Genomic DNA, 17792 nt, shown 5'->3' on the forward strand with positions numbered 1-17792 from the left:
AAAAAAAAAAAACAAACAAAAAAAAAACGCCCCTTACATTGATGGCCCACGGGAACAATGCCCCCCTTACAATAGCTGTCAGAATGCCACCATTACAGATGGCCAAAAAGATCATTGGGGCCATGCAACTAACTTTGCTAAATGGTGTTAACCCCAGAACCATTCAGGAAATCAAACGGAAAGTCTGTCTGCCACAACTCAAGATACTCCTAGCAACCTCTGGAGGAACCTTTGAGTACCATGGAATCCATGGCTACTGTAATGGAAGCTGCAACGGTTTTATATTACAAGAGCTGTTCAGGCTTTAAAAGAAAGCACAGAACTCCCAAACGCTATGATAGGATAGAATATCAGACTGGGAATGTTCTGAACACAGATGGAGGGGAATAACTGAAAAGGAGAAGTTTCATAGCAATCTATGGAGAGGCCTACTTTCACCACTTTATTGAGACATTCGTCGGCCACCATCCGGACATCAGACTCTGAATCATCACTGCACAACAGGAAGAGCTCCATGGCGATCCCCAGCAACTTCTGAAACTCGGGAGAATTCCTGCAATAAACACAATGGAAGTAATCAGTCATAGCACTGCATAGGGGTAGAAGGACAAGCCAACAGTGATATGGACAGCCAACACTCTGACCTCAATTCCTTCCATCTTCCTATATACTGCAAATTTCTATCTAGTACACGTGTCTCTCAATCCTTTTAAAGATTTGTGTAGAGAAGCTGTAAAACTTTAAAAAAGACAATTCATTGGCGCAGGAATACCTAAATGTGGGAGAATAAAAAGAAACTCTACACCAAAGTCTTTCAAGAAAGCTTCATATAGAATTTAAATCCTTATTTGTTTTGCAGCCTGTAATAAGGAACAGGGTTGAGAGAATAAACCAATGGTTCAAGATCAGAACTCCAGTTAAAAGATTTTTCTTTTATAATTTTTGCACAGAAGTTATTAAAAAATAGCCCAGGATGTCATGGACACACCTTTTGGGGATGCATCACCATGTTAGCCAGGGCTGATAGTAAAATACTACAGACAGCAGTGACAAAACACTAGCTTCATTCTCTGCAGTATTGCAGACCACTTACCGCTGCCACAGGGTAAAAAGGAAGAGGGACCTTGGGATGACAGGTTACCAGACAGCTAGATGCAAGGTGAGGGAATTGGCAGGGTGAACTATCCTAAAAGAGTAAATGAAGTGCTGGAAATCCAAACTTTTTTCTAGTGTGTTGGTAGATGGCCTCTGTTTTTTTCCTTCATCTAGGATGTTTTGTTTAAAGCGGTTGTGAAGGCACAAGGTTTTTTTTTACCTTCATGCATTCTATACATGAAGGTAACAAACTGTGTGCAGCAGCCCCCCCCCCCCTTAGGCTCTTTTGGCAGGACATCAGAGCTCAGGTGAAGGTTATACTAGACATAGATATAAATGACTCGCCATTGGAGTTTCTACTTCACATGCCATCCATGCATCTTAGCGTATACCGTAAACCGGTTTCGCCACATTTTTTAAATGATGCTAGGCGCTTGATTCCAGTTCATTGGAAATTGTCTCATGTCCCTGGAAGATCTGACTGGATACGACTGGTTAATAAATATCATGGTAGCGGAGGAATGGATGGCGAAGTGCAAGGATAGATATAAAAAATGATATAATATATGGACCACCTGGATACATTACAACTCTAATATGTCATCAGTGCCAAAGTAGACTACCTCTAGATTTTTTATGCCCTGATCAGTAGTACTGGAGATCTAAAACGGTAAAAGTTCTCATGTATGTCAGTTAGAGGCAGAGGCCTGCATGTTATGGACCCCCAAAATATTTGTTTTAGCACTATTCATAAATCTAGATAAAATGCTAGGTTTCTTCCCCCGTTTTCCATGTTTGTAGGGCCCTTGCCCTCTACTCCATTTTTTCTCACCTCTATTCCCTTTTCTTACCTTCTCCTTACATCTTCTATAAACCATCTCCCCCTTTACTCATTTCCCCATGTCATAACTGGCACACGACATATAGAGACGCTCATGGGTACGTAACCCCGATATAGTACTCTGGGTTTTATTACACACCCCCCAATGTTATATGGTTTACAAAAGTTAGGATCACCTGCTGTTTATGTCTGTATGTACCAAAGGCTTTTTTGAATCTAATGTTGCAGACCGGTGATATATGGTTCACTACACTTCGTTATATGTCTACAACCCCCCCCCCCCCCCCCCTTTTTTTTTTTTTTTTTTTATGTCAAACCTCTCTTTTTGAAAACAAAGATTATATTTAAAAAATTAAAAAAAAAAAAAAAAAAAAAAAAAAAAAAAAAAAAAGGGAGAAGGAGCAGTAGTATTAACATTATCTTTCACTGGAAACACCAGAGCTCAATTTGTGGGTGTTCACATGAGAATTTCCTAACTAGAATTTGGAGGGTTGTTTACAAAATAGTGCAGTAATTATGATCTAGTGTGGACATACAGGACATGTAAAAAAAACACAGGACGTGGAAAAAAAACACAAGGCTATTACGGACAAAGGCATAATGAGTTGCTATAACACTTCCTGGAGGATGCTCAGGGTAATACCATATTTCCTAGTGATTAGAAAGGTCAACCCCTTATAGTTTACGGTTTGTCACTCATTGGACAGAGGACTATATAGGGCAGGTACAAGGGAGCGAGTCAGAATGGGTGGTGTGAGTGCTTTAAAAATGCGAGGGCCAGCGATGAACAGAAACTTTTTCCTTGAGCTCAGCTAGAGTACAGAACATGGAGGATGGACTTGCGTATTGCCAGAGATTTGATAGATTAGCTAATTAAAAGGAACAAAGATAGTACATTTTCATAATTTATAATAATTTCATAATTTAAGTAGGGGAAAGCCAAAAGCCACCCCCTATTTCAATGCTGTTAAAGGTTGTTATATTTTTAATTTTATTAGTTGGGAAATAAAAAGCCAGTAAAATGATTGGCAGAAATGGGTGGCTGATACTGAGCCATTGGTTAGGTGGATGAGTCTGGCAGCAGGACTTGTGATAGACTTAACAGGGGACAGACTGTATAAAGGTATGCCAATAAGGAGGAATTAGTCAAGGCAAGAGATGGTAACAGAGATCTACCCTCGTAAAAAAAGAGCTTGGAGCACTGCTTTAAGCTGAAGAGAAGACTCTTCCCTTGATCTTCGAGCCGTGTATGGCTAGGAGTTTGTATTATGGTAATCCTCAATTGTTTTTAATGGAATTTAACAAGTTTTTTAATGTATATTTATCCCTGGAGGTTCTGTATTCCATTTCTTTTTCATGTTTAATCTTCGTTGGTTTAAGGGGTTGAAAACCTTGCATTGTCTCACCTCAATGCATGGAGTTGAAAAACCTCTTGTAGCGCACCAGCCCCCCAGAGCCCTCCCTTTTACTTACCTAAGCTCGTTCGTTCCTGCGCCGGGGACAGCCACATCCAATCCAGCCAGTGTCTCGGGTCCTGATTGGATAGAGAGCAGCGCAGCCATTGGCTCCTGCTGCTGTCAATCAAATACAATGATGCTGGAGTCAAAGAGCGGAGCCAAGTCCTGCTGTCTGTGTCAATGGACGCAGCAGCAGGACACAGGAGCATGCTTGTACAGTTGCCCCAAGGGACAGCGCTTCTCCAATGGGGCACTCAAGAAGAGGAGGAGCCAGGAGATCCACGGAGAGACCCCAGAAGAAGAGGATCGGGGCCACTCTGTGCAACACCAACTGCACAGAGGCGGCAAGTATGACATGTTTGTTTATTAAAACAAACCTTTACATATCCTTTAAAGCAGCGGTTCTCAACACTGTCCTCAAGTACCCCCAACAGGCCATGTTTTGGGAATTTCTCTTAGATAAAATAGCTGTCCAAAATACCAAGCCATTGACAGATTTAAAGCACCTGTGCAAGATAAAGGAAAACCTGCAAACATGGCTTGTTGTGGGTACTTGAGGACAGGGTTAAAAACCACTGCCTTAAAGGAACCACTGCCAATTCAGTTAATTCAGTGAATATATACATAAACCAGCCATTTGTTTACTGGTTTTAGAGATTTCTTCTCTCTGGTTTAACACAAGACAGGTTAAAAGAGAAACCATTGTGGAGTCCCTGTAAATACATACGGAGTTATTGCTTTGATATTAACCTGTTTTGGTAAATGCTTTGCCTGGAGTTGGGCTTTAAAGTTTCAGATGTTCAGCAGACACTTTTTTTGGCTATTTTTTTGCCCCATAGGCTCTTACCATTTTAAATCACAGGGACACAAATTACCGATGTATAAAAATTGGGATAAAGCAGCGAGGTTTGCTATGTAGCAGCGCTGGGAATATTACGCAGAGGGGATTGTCAGAGATCCACAGAGTTGGACCTTCTCACCAAGCTATGTTCAAGTACGAGAAATTTGTGCTATTGAACTATGCTGACTAGATGCAGCTGAAAGCAGAACCATACCTCAAAGACTGAGCGACTATATTCTCGCATATTGTCAGACAGTGATTCACGCGATCTTTCTTGTTTGTTGAAGGATCTTTCTTCCTAAAATGAGAGAAAACAGAGACGGTGACTTAGGCTAGCTAAATAGACAAGATAGAAATCCTTCTAGTGCCAGTCTGGTTACATGAAATCAATTATTGGCAGAAATACGTATATTAGGAGGACCAATGGAATCAATATTTGAAAGAACAACATGACTAATTTTTTTATTTTTGTAGATTTAGATTTTTATACATGACAGCAAATGAGAATGGAGCATCTTCAGTTACCACATTACAGAGCGCCTTAGAACATCAAAACAGTCCTGTATACAATTACATATATAATAAGCATTGCAGCATTAATTTAGTAGTCAAAGAAAGTTGACAATATTAGCGCTTTCCTACTTGCTTGAATGGGAGTCAGACTGAAAGCCCTTCTTATCGCCATCAACATTTTACAAATAGTGAGATAGGTTGAGTTGTGTCTCCTGTTACTGCAGATGGTACCTCTATATAGAGCTCTGTTGGGATAGTAGATGGAAAATAGGAGAAAAGGTTGGGAGAAAAGCAGAGGTGAAATATGTAAGGAAAGAATGAAAAGGGGAAAGGGTCAGGGGGGAGTTCATCGTCTAGTCTGCAATGGTTGCTAAGCATACTATGGTTGCTAAGCTAACTATCAGTTTTGTAGTTTTAACCAATGCCGACTAGCTCACGCCGATATACATCGGTAGAGTGCCACGGGTACGCAAAACCACATATGTGCGTCTCTCGCGGCCGCAATTGGATTTGTAGAACGTGAAAAATAATGTGGTTGCATAAGTGTGCACACCCTCTTATAAATAGGGATGCAGCTGTTTTCAGAATTAAGGAATCATATTCAAACTCATGTTAAAACATGAGTCAGTAAACACCTGCCATCATTTAAAGTGCCTCTGATTAACCCCAAATAAAGTTAAGCTGTTCTAGTAGGTCTTCCCTGACATCTCCTTAGTCGCATCCTACAGCAAAAGTCATGGGCCACAGACAGCTTCCAAAGCATCAGAGGGATCTCAATGTTAAAATCCATCAGTCAGAAGTGTACAAAAGAATTTCTAAGGCATTAGATAGATAGACCATGGAACACAATGAAGACTGTTCTAATCAAGCGGAGAAAAAAAAAATGGCACAACAGTGACATTACAAAGAACGGGACATTCCTCCAAAACTGATGAAAAGACGAGAAGAAAACTGGTCAGGGAGGCTGCCAAGAGGCCTACAGCAACATTTAAGGAGCTGCAGAAATATCTGGCAAGTACTGGCTGTGTGGTACATGTGACAACAATCTCCCCCGTATTCTTCATATGTCTGAGCTATGGGGTAGAGTGGCAAGACGGAAGACCTTTTCTTACAAAGAAAAAACATCCAAGCCTGGCTACATTTTGCAAAAACACAACTGAAGTCTCCTAAAGCATGTGGGAAAAAGTGTTAGGGTCTGATGAAACCAAGGTTGAACTTTTGGCTAAAATTCCAAAAGATATGTTTGGCGCAAAAACACTGCATATCACCAAAAGAACACCATACCCCACAGTAAAGCATGGTGGTGGCAGCATCATGCTTTGAGTCAAGGTAGAGAGAGAATTATGAACAGCTCCAGATACCAGTCAATATTGGCACAAAACCTTCAGGCTTCTGCTAGAAAGCTTAACATGAAGAGGAACTTCACCTTTCAGCAGGACGACACACAGCATACATCCAAATAAACAAGGGAATGGCTTCACCAGAAGATTAAAGTTTGGGAACGGCCCAGCCAGAGCCCAAACCTGAATCCCATTGAAAATCTGTGGGGTGATCTGAAGAGGGCTGTGCATGGGAGATGTCCTCGCAATCTGACAGATTTGGAATGTTTTTGCAAAGAAGAGTGGGCATATATTGCCAAGTCGAGATGTGCCATGCTGATACTCATTCAAAAAGACAGTGCTGTAATAAAATCAAAAGGTGTGCACACTTATGCAACCATATTATTATTAGTTTTTTATTTTTACTTCCCTCCACCTAAAAGATTTCAGTTTGTTGCTCAACTGAGTTGTACAGTTTATAGGTCACAATAAAAGGTGGGAAAAGTTCTGAATTTATCTTTGGCTCTTTTTTTTATATCACAGAAACCTGACATTTTAACAGGGGTGTGTAGACTTTTTATATCCACTGTATATCTCACTATTTACATTGGGAAGCAAGGTGTGTTTGATGCAGCACAGATCTCAGAGGTACTGAAATAACTGTAAACAATGTGCTGGTGTTCAGTGGGGAGAGATTGCGTGCCCGGGTGGTCAGATACAGAGGTAGCGAGATTTCAATGGCAGAGCATGCTCTTCTCAGCTAACTTTACTTCTTTACTTCTTGAAGGCAGAATACTCCCAGCAGTAAAATGGCACAATGCAATCTTCTGAATCCTTTTTAATACTAAATAGGAAGGATAAATAAAATAGATTTTAAAAATCCAACTGGATGCTGTGATGGAATAAAAACCCAATAAATTGTATTTTATTTTATTTTTATAGCTGCTATTATAGTATATAAAACACCAAGTACTAAAATAAGCTGGATGACGCAGGCTGTATAAAAAATGAATGACAGCACACAATGTCATGTGTGCTCCACGTGACAAGATGTAAGCTGCCTAGAAAGAATCCTGGACTAACCCCGCTCATTGTAGAGAAGCTTATGGTGAATTTCAGGTCTAACTGGTGGTTGTGTTTCCAGTAATCTGGATTAGTAGGTTTACCTACTATCCCGCGCTGTACACAATACTGTATGCAGGGTCATGATAAACTAGACAAACTGCTCTAGCTAGGCACAGATATCAGGTTGCATATGTGAAAATAATTGTAGATAATGAAGAGTGAGAAATACTGATAGAAGAGGCTCAGGTAATGACTGGAAGGTCTGCAAGGCTGGCCATATAGTCATCTTTTTTCCTTTAACCAGTGGGCTGAACAAGAAAAAGACTTGATTTCCCCTTCCACATACTTTCCGTGGATGGGAGAATCCCTCCAGGTGAAGGATTGTATTCTGACAGGGGAGTCTAACCCGTCATTGGAATACACTGATCAGCGCCAGCGACACAAATTCAGGGAAAAATTCCAGCAGGCTGGCTGTACAGAATCAATAGATCAACTTGTGTACAACCAGCCTGCCAAAACATGGATCAAAATTTGAATAGTCCCTGCTGAACCAGCTAAATTTCAATCCATGTACAGCCAGCTTACAAGCGCCACAGAACTCAGCGGCATCTTCAGTAGACCAGTCAGACTGGCCATAGATTATTCTTTTTTACTTTGGGGGGGAGGGGGGTTCGATGGAGGAACTCTTCCTGCTGTCAGATTACGATACAAATGTTACATTTTTTTTTTTTGCATGTTACTCTCCATATTGAAAACAAATAAGCTACTAATGTACGAAAATTCTCGAACGACAGAATAAAAATTTGGACGTGATGTCATGCATTTGTATGGCATCTTCTGACCATACTTGGTGTCATATGAGAACATATTTTTTGTTTGTCGCTTTGCAAAATTTCAGACGGAACTTGCGTAATAACAATCAGAAAGGCTGTTTGATCCTGTATGTACATATCCTCCTCTTCTTCCACTGACTCCAGAACAGGTCTGGATAAGACAGTTACTGGAGTCAGGCTGCACATGCTCAGTTTGGTGTGTATAGCTAGAGAGCTTTTTTTTTCTTGGGAGAGTGCATGTGATCAGAGCAGAGCCAATCAGCACTGTCCAGACAGAGGGTCATGGGTCCTGACACCTGATAGGACAATTGTGGGAAAATTAAAAAAAACTGCTGCTACGAGCTTTACCAGGCACTGATAAAAGTCACAAGACTGCTATATACTGCTGATGAGAAAAAGGTATTTAGCAGTTTATATTAAAATAATTGCATTTCCATGTTCAGTATAATGTGGGAGACCAGATATAGTGAATGCAGGGTCCTGGGTTTAGTAACACTTAAAGGGTAAGAAACAGCCACATCTTATAAAAGCATATCGCTTGCTGATATTGAGTAATATACCCTCTATTATTTGAACAAGTGCAAATGTCAATAGAAACAAGTCTGGTACACACGTAAAAGACCTGTGAATGGGATGCACCGTTAGGTTCAATATAAAGGATAGTTTACTAAGGATTTCTGTTTTTGGATACATTCTATTACCAGGTGTAATCAGTTTTTTTTAGGGCATATTGCTTTTTATTTTGAGAATTAAAAAAAAAAAATCTGCGGCATCCTTAACAACCACATCACATTTGTTTAGGGAGGCAAGTCTGGAAGTTAACATTAAATTCAATGCACCTCTAAAAACACACACAAATCAACTGTATGCAACAAAGTGTATTAAGCTGGCCATGGATGGATCAAAATTTGGCCAGATTAATCTATGGGCTATCAATTGACTTCAGTACAACCGGTGTGTCGGGTTCACTGATGACGGCTATAAACTGATGTGGAAATATCAAATTTCAAGGGAACCATTGTGATTTCTTCCCTAGAGGGAGAAAGCAAAAAACTACCATACCCAGGATGTATATTTATATATATTTTTTTATTATTGTTTTTACCATCTGCATTATATTTGGCAATGTCGGATTAACCACTTGCCTACTGGGCACTTAAACCCCCTTCCTGCCCAGACCAATTTTCAGCTTTCGGTGCTCTCACACTTTGAATGACAATTACTCAGTCATGCAACACTGTACCCAAATGAATTTTTTGTCCTTTTTTCCCCACAAATAGAGCTTTCTTTTGGTGGTATTTGATCACCTCTGGGATTTTTATTTTTTGCGCTATAAATGAAAAAAGACCGAAAATTTTGAAAAAAAAACGCATAGTTCTTTGTTTCTGTGACAAAATTATGCAAATTATTAACTTTTCTTCATAAATTTTGGCCACAATTTATACTGCTACATATCTTTGGTAAAAATAACCCAAATTAGTGGATATTATTTGGTCTTTGTGAAAGTTAGAGAGTCCACAAGCTGTGGTGCGAATCGCACAAAATTGATCACATCCGATGTACTGGTGGTCTATTTCACTTCTTGCGACCCAAACAAGTCAGGAAAGTACAAATACCCCCCAAATGACCGCTTTTTGGAAAGTAGACATTCCAAGGTATTTAGTAAGAGGCATGGTGAGCTTTTTGATGTTGTCATTTTTTCCCACAATTCTTTGCAAAATTAAGATTTTTTATTTTTTACATTTTTTTTTCCACAAAATTGTCATTGTAATAGGTTATTTCTCTCACATGGCATGTGTATACCACACATGGCGCCCCCAAAAAAAATTCTGCTACTCCTGAGTATTACAATACCAAATGTGTAGGACTTTTTTGCAGCCTGGCTACTTAGAGAGACCCAAAATGCAGGGAGCGCCATCAGGTGTTCTAGGAGCATAAATTACACATCTAACTTGTTGACTACCTATTACACTTTTGAAGGTCCTGGAGCACCAGGACAATAACACATGACACTGATGACAGATGGCACCGATACGTGGCACTAATATGTGGCACTGATGACAGATGGCACTGGGGACAGATAGCACTAACAGGTGGCCCTTTTTTACTTACGGCCGCTGCAGCCGTTCATCTCTCCCTTCTCACACGCTGTCTGTGTGAGGAGAGAGAACGGCGCTGAGAGATGATCTCATATGTTTACATATGAGATCATCTCTCATTGGACACGCCGATCGCGCTGTAAAAGGCCGCTGTGATTGGCCGTTTACAGCGATCTGTGACTGGCTGTGTCCGAGGGACACGGCCAGCACAGAACTTCCCCGATGCGCTCTCCCGGGAGCGCGCATTGTGGAAGTAAACAGGAGGACGTCCAGAGACGACCTCCCAGCAGTTAGCGTCCACTCTGTAGCCGTCTTTCGGCTATAGGGCGGGCGCGAAGCGGTTAAATACAAGTTTCTTTTCTTGTATAATAGGGGAAGTTTAAATACATTTTATTGTTCTTTTCGCACAGTTATTCATTTTTAATTCTATCCTCAATAGCTGCAACTGCATTGGTTGATTCCTATATAGACAAAAAGGTTGTAATCACTTATTTTATGTATCATTAAAGCGGAGTTTCACCCTAAAGTGGAACTTCTGCTCATCGGAACCATCCCCCCCTCCAGTGCCACAATTGTCACCTTTCAGGGGGGAGGGGGGTACAGATACAGATAGTGTATCTGCACTCACTTCCAGGTAAAGATATCCGCAGAATCTGCGGGCATTTACGCCACTTCCTGCAGGTCCCCCGCTGTCTGCTGGGAAACACACAGATCCCAGAGACAGCAGGGGCCATCCTTATTGTGCAGCGCGACTCATGCATGCACAGTAGGGAACCGGAAACTGAAGCCGCAAGGCTCCACTTCCTGAATCAGATACCCAAGATGGCGGCGGCAGCACCCGAGAGCCAAGCGACACATCGGCTCCGGGGGCCGACATCATGGGCGCGCTGGACAGGTAAGTGCCCATATTTTAAAAGTCAGCAGCTGCAGTATTTGTAGCTGCTGACTTTTTTATTTTTTTTTTATTTTTTTAAACACAACACGGTGAAACTCCCGCTTTAATCATTTAAGAGAGGTACTAGAGAGATCACCTTATCAAGACTTAAGCAGTGTTAGTTGTATTCTAACAGCAAGGAATCCTCACACTGTCACAATACTAGAGCGTAGCAGGAAACATTCCCTCACCCTCCCAACACTGACTCTGGAGATGGGGGAACAATTTTATTTCCAATCCATGGTTGAAGGCAACTCATGTGAGGAGCCCTGACTAATTATCTTTCAGTATTGACACGGGGCAGGCCTCTCATAGAAGCTGGAGTCACATGCTGCCAGAGAGGTATCTGGAGTAAAGGGAAGACAGCATGGAGGATTGAGGTGCTGTTCCGCGCGGGGATGCGCCGAGGAACTACGGAGGAACTACGGAGAGAGTGTCAGATAAAGATCTTCATGTTTAAAATGATATCCAGCTGCTGTGACTGGGGGGACAGAGGACTTGAATGCTGGACAAGATCAGAGCAGAAGTAGCAGTAAAGTGGAGCAGAGTCCCTGGTCACAGAACAGTCAAGTAACCAAAAGGTCAGTGTAACAGAACAAGAGAAGTTATCAAGGACAGTGTAGAATGCTGTGGCCGGAGAACACAGCATTGACAGAAAAGGACTGGCTGGGAGCAGTAGTACGTCTATTACCATGTGTCAGACCATCGGGGGAAGATACTGTGCGATCTCGGGTCTGGTTAGCACATTGGTAACTTCTTCCAAAGACTGTGTGGCTGTCTAACTCATTGATCCATTGGGGATAGGTTGTGTAAGACCTCTGGATCTTTGATTCTCAGAAACCGTCAGTCTACAAGGTGGAATTATTCAGAGCAATTCTTCTTTGTCAAAATTGGAAGTGAAGAAATAGTGTTTCAGGAGTTTGCTGAGAATACTAGATGTACAACAACTTTCAAGCTAAGGCTATTTAGTATTGTCAAACAATACACCTCCTACTATGGGCATCTCATATCACCCCTTGTTCCGCCCAAGTTGTACCCTTCAATAAACACAACAAAACTAGGGGTGCAACGGATCAAAAAAAACTCATGGATCGGATCGTTCCTCAGATCAGAGTCACGGATCAAATCATTTTTCGGATCAGGAAATAATAATTGAATGTGCAAAAACATGTGTATAGTCCCACTGTAATATCCACGTCATCTCCCCCAATGTAATATTAGCGGAGCATGGATGAGTATGGCTGGGTATTACCGAGTATTGGCACGGTATTGGCAGGGTACAGCAGAGTATGGAGCGAAGGCTGTGATTGCAATTGACAGAGCAGTGCTGTGGGCACTACAGCTGCAGCCCACAGCGCTGCTGCCATCCGATTTCTCCCCTCCACTGTAGAGATTTGTACAGAGAGGGGAAGAGAGAAACCATCATGACGCCGGTTTGTTTACAAGTGATCGATCACATTGTAAATGCTGACAGGTACACCAAGATGGCTGCCGCTCTGGAACTAGGCCAAAGCCACGGCTTTTCCTAAGGCCGAGACCACGGCGTGTGCCAATCCAAGCGAGGTGACCCGTTCGGATCACGGCTCGGTGCCGTTTCGTTGCCCCCATAAACAAAACCGTGCAAATGATTGTTCCTGGTCTTACCTGAAAGTGGGGAGCGTGGTAGCAGGGTGATTGGCAGATTGCTAAGCAACCAAATCAGCAGCCCTTAAGGGGTACTGCTATAATATATATATATATATATATATATATATATATATATATATATATATATATATATATATATATATATATATATATATATATATATATATATATATATTATATATTTTTTTTTTTTTTTATTCTGGTCTCCTGGCATTTTCCTTGTGGCCACGTAAAGCCCACAAGCACTATATTGCGGGATACGGTGCTGCTGAACGATCAGCATGCACAGTGTGTTTGTCTCATAGTGCCGTGAACTTCTGACGTTGCCACCACAATGGGCATGGTCATTGGAAGTGCCCACCCCTGTTGTGATGGTAACTGTAGTCATTGCATCACTTCCGGTTTCGCAATATCACGATCACCAGCGGCTGCCATCCACATTGACTCCTGTGAATTATGACACAAAAACTCCCAAGAGACAGTGCGCCACTGGAAACTAGATGAGGGGTAGAAGGATGGCAGAAGCCAGAAACTAGATGGAAAACAGCAGTATCTGGGTAAAGAGACAAAAAAAAAAAAAAAAAAAAAATGTACAATGCTTTATCTATATGGTATAATAATCATTTAGAGAAAAAGTTCTAAAAGTGGGTGGAATTCCGCTTTAATAAGACAAGTTAGGTTTAGCCTGGATTTCTAGTTTAAGGAAAATCTCCCCAATGAGATACAGCCAGCAATAAAGAAAATTAATGGAAAAAAAAAAAAAAAAAAAAGTAAAAATATATATATATATTTATTAAAGTATGTTTGGCTATTCATACACTCAGATGAATAGTCCCATGTGCGTTCTTCTAGGGCTGCCTCCAAGACAAGGAAAACACACACACACACACACACACACACACACACAGTACAATTATAGCCTAATAAATTTAACAAACTTCAAAAGAGTGTGACATTTATTGTGCCTTTATGAACAACAAATTATTTACTTGTCAAGGAGAAAGATAATTACAATACAAATTACTTTGTTAGGAGTTATGCAACAATCTCACAATCTTTATGTTAAAAATAAGCTCACAAGATCATCCCAAATAAAAAATAAATAAAAAGCGGCAGCATGTAGAATAAAGTCTGAATAAGGTCTGCTTCAAAGTTGCTCTCAGATTCAAGCCCAAACAAGAGCCTGTCACTATACACAGATTAACAATTCACATTGGTCAGGTGCGCTAAATACAATTCATTCATTTCTATGATCTGCCTAATGCACCATAATGGACCTAGAATGGCACCTACTGAGTTTTTAGTCACAGCACAACAGTAGGGTGTCTTTGAGGTCAAAGTAAGTCTTAGTGCAGCAGACCATGGCATACAACATCATCACACATGGAGTGAGATGGAGATGAAGAATTACAACCTCTGCAGAACCAGTCAAGTTCTTAAAGCCATTGTTGTAGTAGGGAAAAGTTTTGCCATGGGCGAGCATGTGACAGTGCTCTAGTATCTTGCGACTGTCCCAGTGGTGTAATAGTGGGGTGGGGGGAAGGATTCCATAGTCCCATGAGAGGTCTGAAAATTCAGTTTGGAGCTTACACATTGGCTGTCTTTGCACGCTCTGTGTCCAAATTAACAACGCAGGAGCAAAGAGAGTGGAGTACAAACCACTCAGGGCGAGGGAGGGGGGGGGGGGGGGTTAAGTTAACCTTTAACTTTCCCCTGTGTACGCAAAGGCAAGAGTCATTTCAAGTTTCTACAGGCAGTCCATTTACAGCATTTATGGCAGACTTGTTTTTGTGTCGAGACCATTGAAACTGCATTCTGAGCAAGTTTACTTTTTATTAAAGCTGCTCTATTGAGATTATTTTCTAACAAATATGGTAATGCTTACCTACCTGAAAATTGTTCTAGCACAAAACACCATTGCTCTACACCCTGGGACACCCCCAAAAGCAAACTTCCTGCCCGCAAAAAATGAGGACTCAACAGGTCCATTTCTGCAGTGCATAAGGCTAAGCTAGTCTCTCTAAGACCCCTTTCACACTGGGGGTGCTTTGCAGACACTACAGCGCTAAAAAACACCCTGAAAGAGCCGCTGCTGTGTCTCCATTGTGAGACCCCCGAGGGCTTTTACACTAGGGCGGATCGCTGGCAGGACGGCAAAAAAAAAGAAAATCCTGCAGGCAGTATCTTTGGAGCGATTGAAATCAATGGGGCAGTACGGCTATACCGCCGGCATAGTACTGCTGCAGCAACGCTTTGCAGTGGTTTTAACCCTTTCACGGCCGCTAGCCGAGGGGTAAAAGTGCCCCGCTAGCAACCGAATAAGCACCGCAAAATTGGCGGTAAAGCGTCGCTAAAAAAAGTGGTGTTTTACTGCCGACGCACTCACCGCCCCAAGTATGAAAGGGACTTTAGTGAAGCTAAGTTTCAGAGTGTGTGATTCCCAACGAGTAAAAACATTTCCATGTAGGTGTCTCTAAGAGCCGGTTCAAACAAGGGCAACACGACTTCCAACGCGACTTTTGGAGGCAACTTGGACACGACATGTCAACATAATTTGGGGCGACTTACAGGCCAGGCGACTCTTACCATGGCCAATCAGAGAATGAGCTCTCAAAGAGGAACTCCACGACCAAAAAAAAAAAAAAAAAAAAAAAAAAGGCGTGGCTTCCACTTCCGAGAGCATACCAGGCCCTTAGGTCTGGTATGGATTTTAAGGGGAACCCCCACTACGCTAAAAAAAAAAAAAAACAGCATGGGGTCCCCCCCCAGATCCATACCAGACCCTTATCCGAGCACGAAGCCTGGCCGGTCAGGAAGGGGCCTGGCCGGTCACGATCAAGCGCCCCCCGGACCGTACCAGGCTGCGTGCCCTCAACATGGGGGGGTTGATGAGGACAAGGGCCTCTTCCAGGCCCCCAGATCCCAGCCCCCCACCCTATGTGAATGAGTAAGGGGTACCCCTACCCATTTACCTGGGTCAATAAAAAACACAACACAAGTTTTAAAATTCATTTATTAAAGCAGTTCCGGGGGTCTTCTTCCGACGTCGAGGGGGGGGGGCTCCTCCACTGTCTTCTTGCAGCTCTTTACTAGCGGAGGAGCCCGGTCTCCTCTGTCTTCTTCCGATGTTGACCCGGCGCTGTCTTTCACTGTACTGGCTTGTGCGACGTGACTTATATAGGTATGGGGCGTGGTCACCGGATGATGTCACGTCACAGCCCCAGCATGCCCTGGGACGTGACATCATAAAGGGGCAGGGTCACCGTGTGACATCATCCAGTGACCATGCCCCATACCTATATAAGTCACGTCGCACAAGCCAGTACAGCGGAAGACAGTGCCGGGTCAACATCGGAAGAAGAAAGAAGAGAGAAGGAGGACAGAGGGCGGCGGAGACCGGGCTCCTCCGCTAGTAAAAGAGCTGCAAGAAGACAGCGGAGGAGCCCGGGAGAAGAGGCCGGAGAGCAGGAGAAGAGGGCAAACAGAGCGGGAGAAGTCATCAGAAGACCCCCCGATGTCGGAAGAAGACCCCCAGAGCTGCTTAATAAATTACTTTTAAAACTTGTGTTGTGTTTTTTATTGACATTTTTCCCCAGGTGAATGGATAGGGGTACAATGTACCCCTTACTCATTCACATAGGGTGGGGGGCCGGGATCTGGGGGCCCCATTATTAAAGAGAGCTCCCAGATTCCAATAAGTCCCCCGCCCGCAGACCCCGACAACCAATGGCTAGGGTTGTTGGGAAGAGGCCCTTGTCCTCATCAACATGGGGACAAGGTGCTTTGGGGTGGGGGGGCCACAGGGCGCCCCCTTCCCCAAAGAACCAGCCTCCCCATGTTGGAGGGCACGCGGCCTGGTACGGTCCAGGAGGGGGGTGCGCTTGCTTGTCCCCACCCCCTTTCTGACCAGCCAGGCTTCGTGTTTGGATAAGGGTCTGGTATGGATCTGGGGGGGACCGACCCCACGCTGTTTCTTCGGCGTAGGGGGGGGTTCCCGTTAAAATCCATACCAGACCTAAGGGCCTTGTATGCTCCTGGAGGGGGAACCCACACCAGATTTTTAATAAATTGGTGTGGAGTTCCCTTTCGAGAGCTGATAATTCTGTGAGAGTCGCCTCAGTATAGACGGAGATCCAACTTTGAGGCGACTTCCATTGAAATCAATAGGTACCAGTCACCTAGAAGTCGGATACAAGTAGTACAGGAACCTTTTCTGAAGTCGGAGCTATTTCAGTAGTGTGCATTAAGATGGCTCTCATTCACTTACATTGATTTTTACATGTAGCGTGACTTGAGGCGACCTGAAGTCGGATCTGAATTGCTCCTGTGTGAACCGGCTCTAAAGCAGACCAAACATTAAGCAATTTGGTTTCCCTTTCAACCACGGGCTGAAGGAAAGAAAAAAGTCAGTGTTGAATGCAGCGCTATTGTGTTCGCCAGCAGGGAGCATGGGGAGCCCTTCCCACCGGCAGTGATCGGGCATAAGAAAACCTGACAGGTTAGGAGTACTTTAGTTGATAAACAAATTGACTTTATTCCCTCAATCAGTCTATGGGAAGGCTTGTTGTACCAAGGGTAGGCTGATGTCAAAACAGAATCAGGTATTTAAAATACATTTTAATGTCTCATACACATGTTTAGGAGCTTTTTTTACAGCTTAAAAATGCCTCTCTATGTTATTCAATGGCCTCATATACATGCAGGCCTTTTTGAGCTTTAAGTGGCATAGGTTTTTATTTTCATTTTTTTTTAGGAGCTTAAAAACAAGACCAGCATGTTCTGAGGCCCCAGTGTTGGAGCTGTAAAAACCACCAGTAAAAGCTGGTCAATGCAGTTTAACGCTGTGTATAAAAAGTGTTAAGCCTCATCAGGTGTTTCTCTGCCTCTTTTCAAAATCAATGGTTCCCTATGGGAGCCCACCCTTTGGTCTGGTATGGATTTTAAGGACAACAAACACAAAAAAAAAAAGGCGTGCCCCCCCCCCCCCCCCCAAATCCATACCAGACTCTTATCCGAGCATACAGCTCGGCAGGTCAGGAAAGGGGGGGTGGGGAACGAGCGAGTGTACTGTGTTTATTTTAGACACTTTTTCTTAAGGTGAATGGGTAGTGGTACAATGTACCCCATACTCATTCACACAGGGTGGGG

At 42.9% G+C, this 17792-nt stretch overlaps 1 protein-coding gene across 2 annotated transcripts in view; it reads right to left on the reverse strand.

The window, feature by feature from the left end:
• The window catches only part of HTT (huntingtin), a 275564-nt gene that overhangs the window by 236274 nt on the left and 21498 nt on the right, over nucleotides 1-17792 (reverse strand). For both annotated transcript variants that reach the window (XM_077477874.1, XM_077477875.1), the window contains exons 2-3: nucleotides 4449-4532; nucleotides 433-553 (exon numbers count right to left, since the gene is read on the reverse strand). In XM_077477874.1, the coding sequence (XP_077334000.1) occupies nucleotides 433-553; nucleotides 4449-4532 (205 nt within the window). The remainder of the gene's footprint in view (nucleotides 1-432; nucleotides 554-4448; nucleotides 4533-17792) is intronic.

This window comes from Lithobates pipiens, unplaced genomic scaffold, assembly GCF_037356315.1.
Source record: "Lithobates pipiens isolate NorthernLeopardFrog02 unplaced genomic scaffold, aLitPip1_a1.2 Scaffold_13, whole genome shotgun sequence".
Taxonomy (NCBI): Eukaryota; Metazoa; Chordata; class Amphibia; order Anura; family Ranidae; genus Lithobates; species Lithobates pipiens.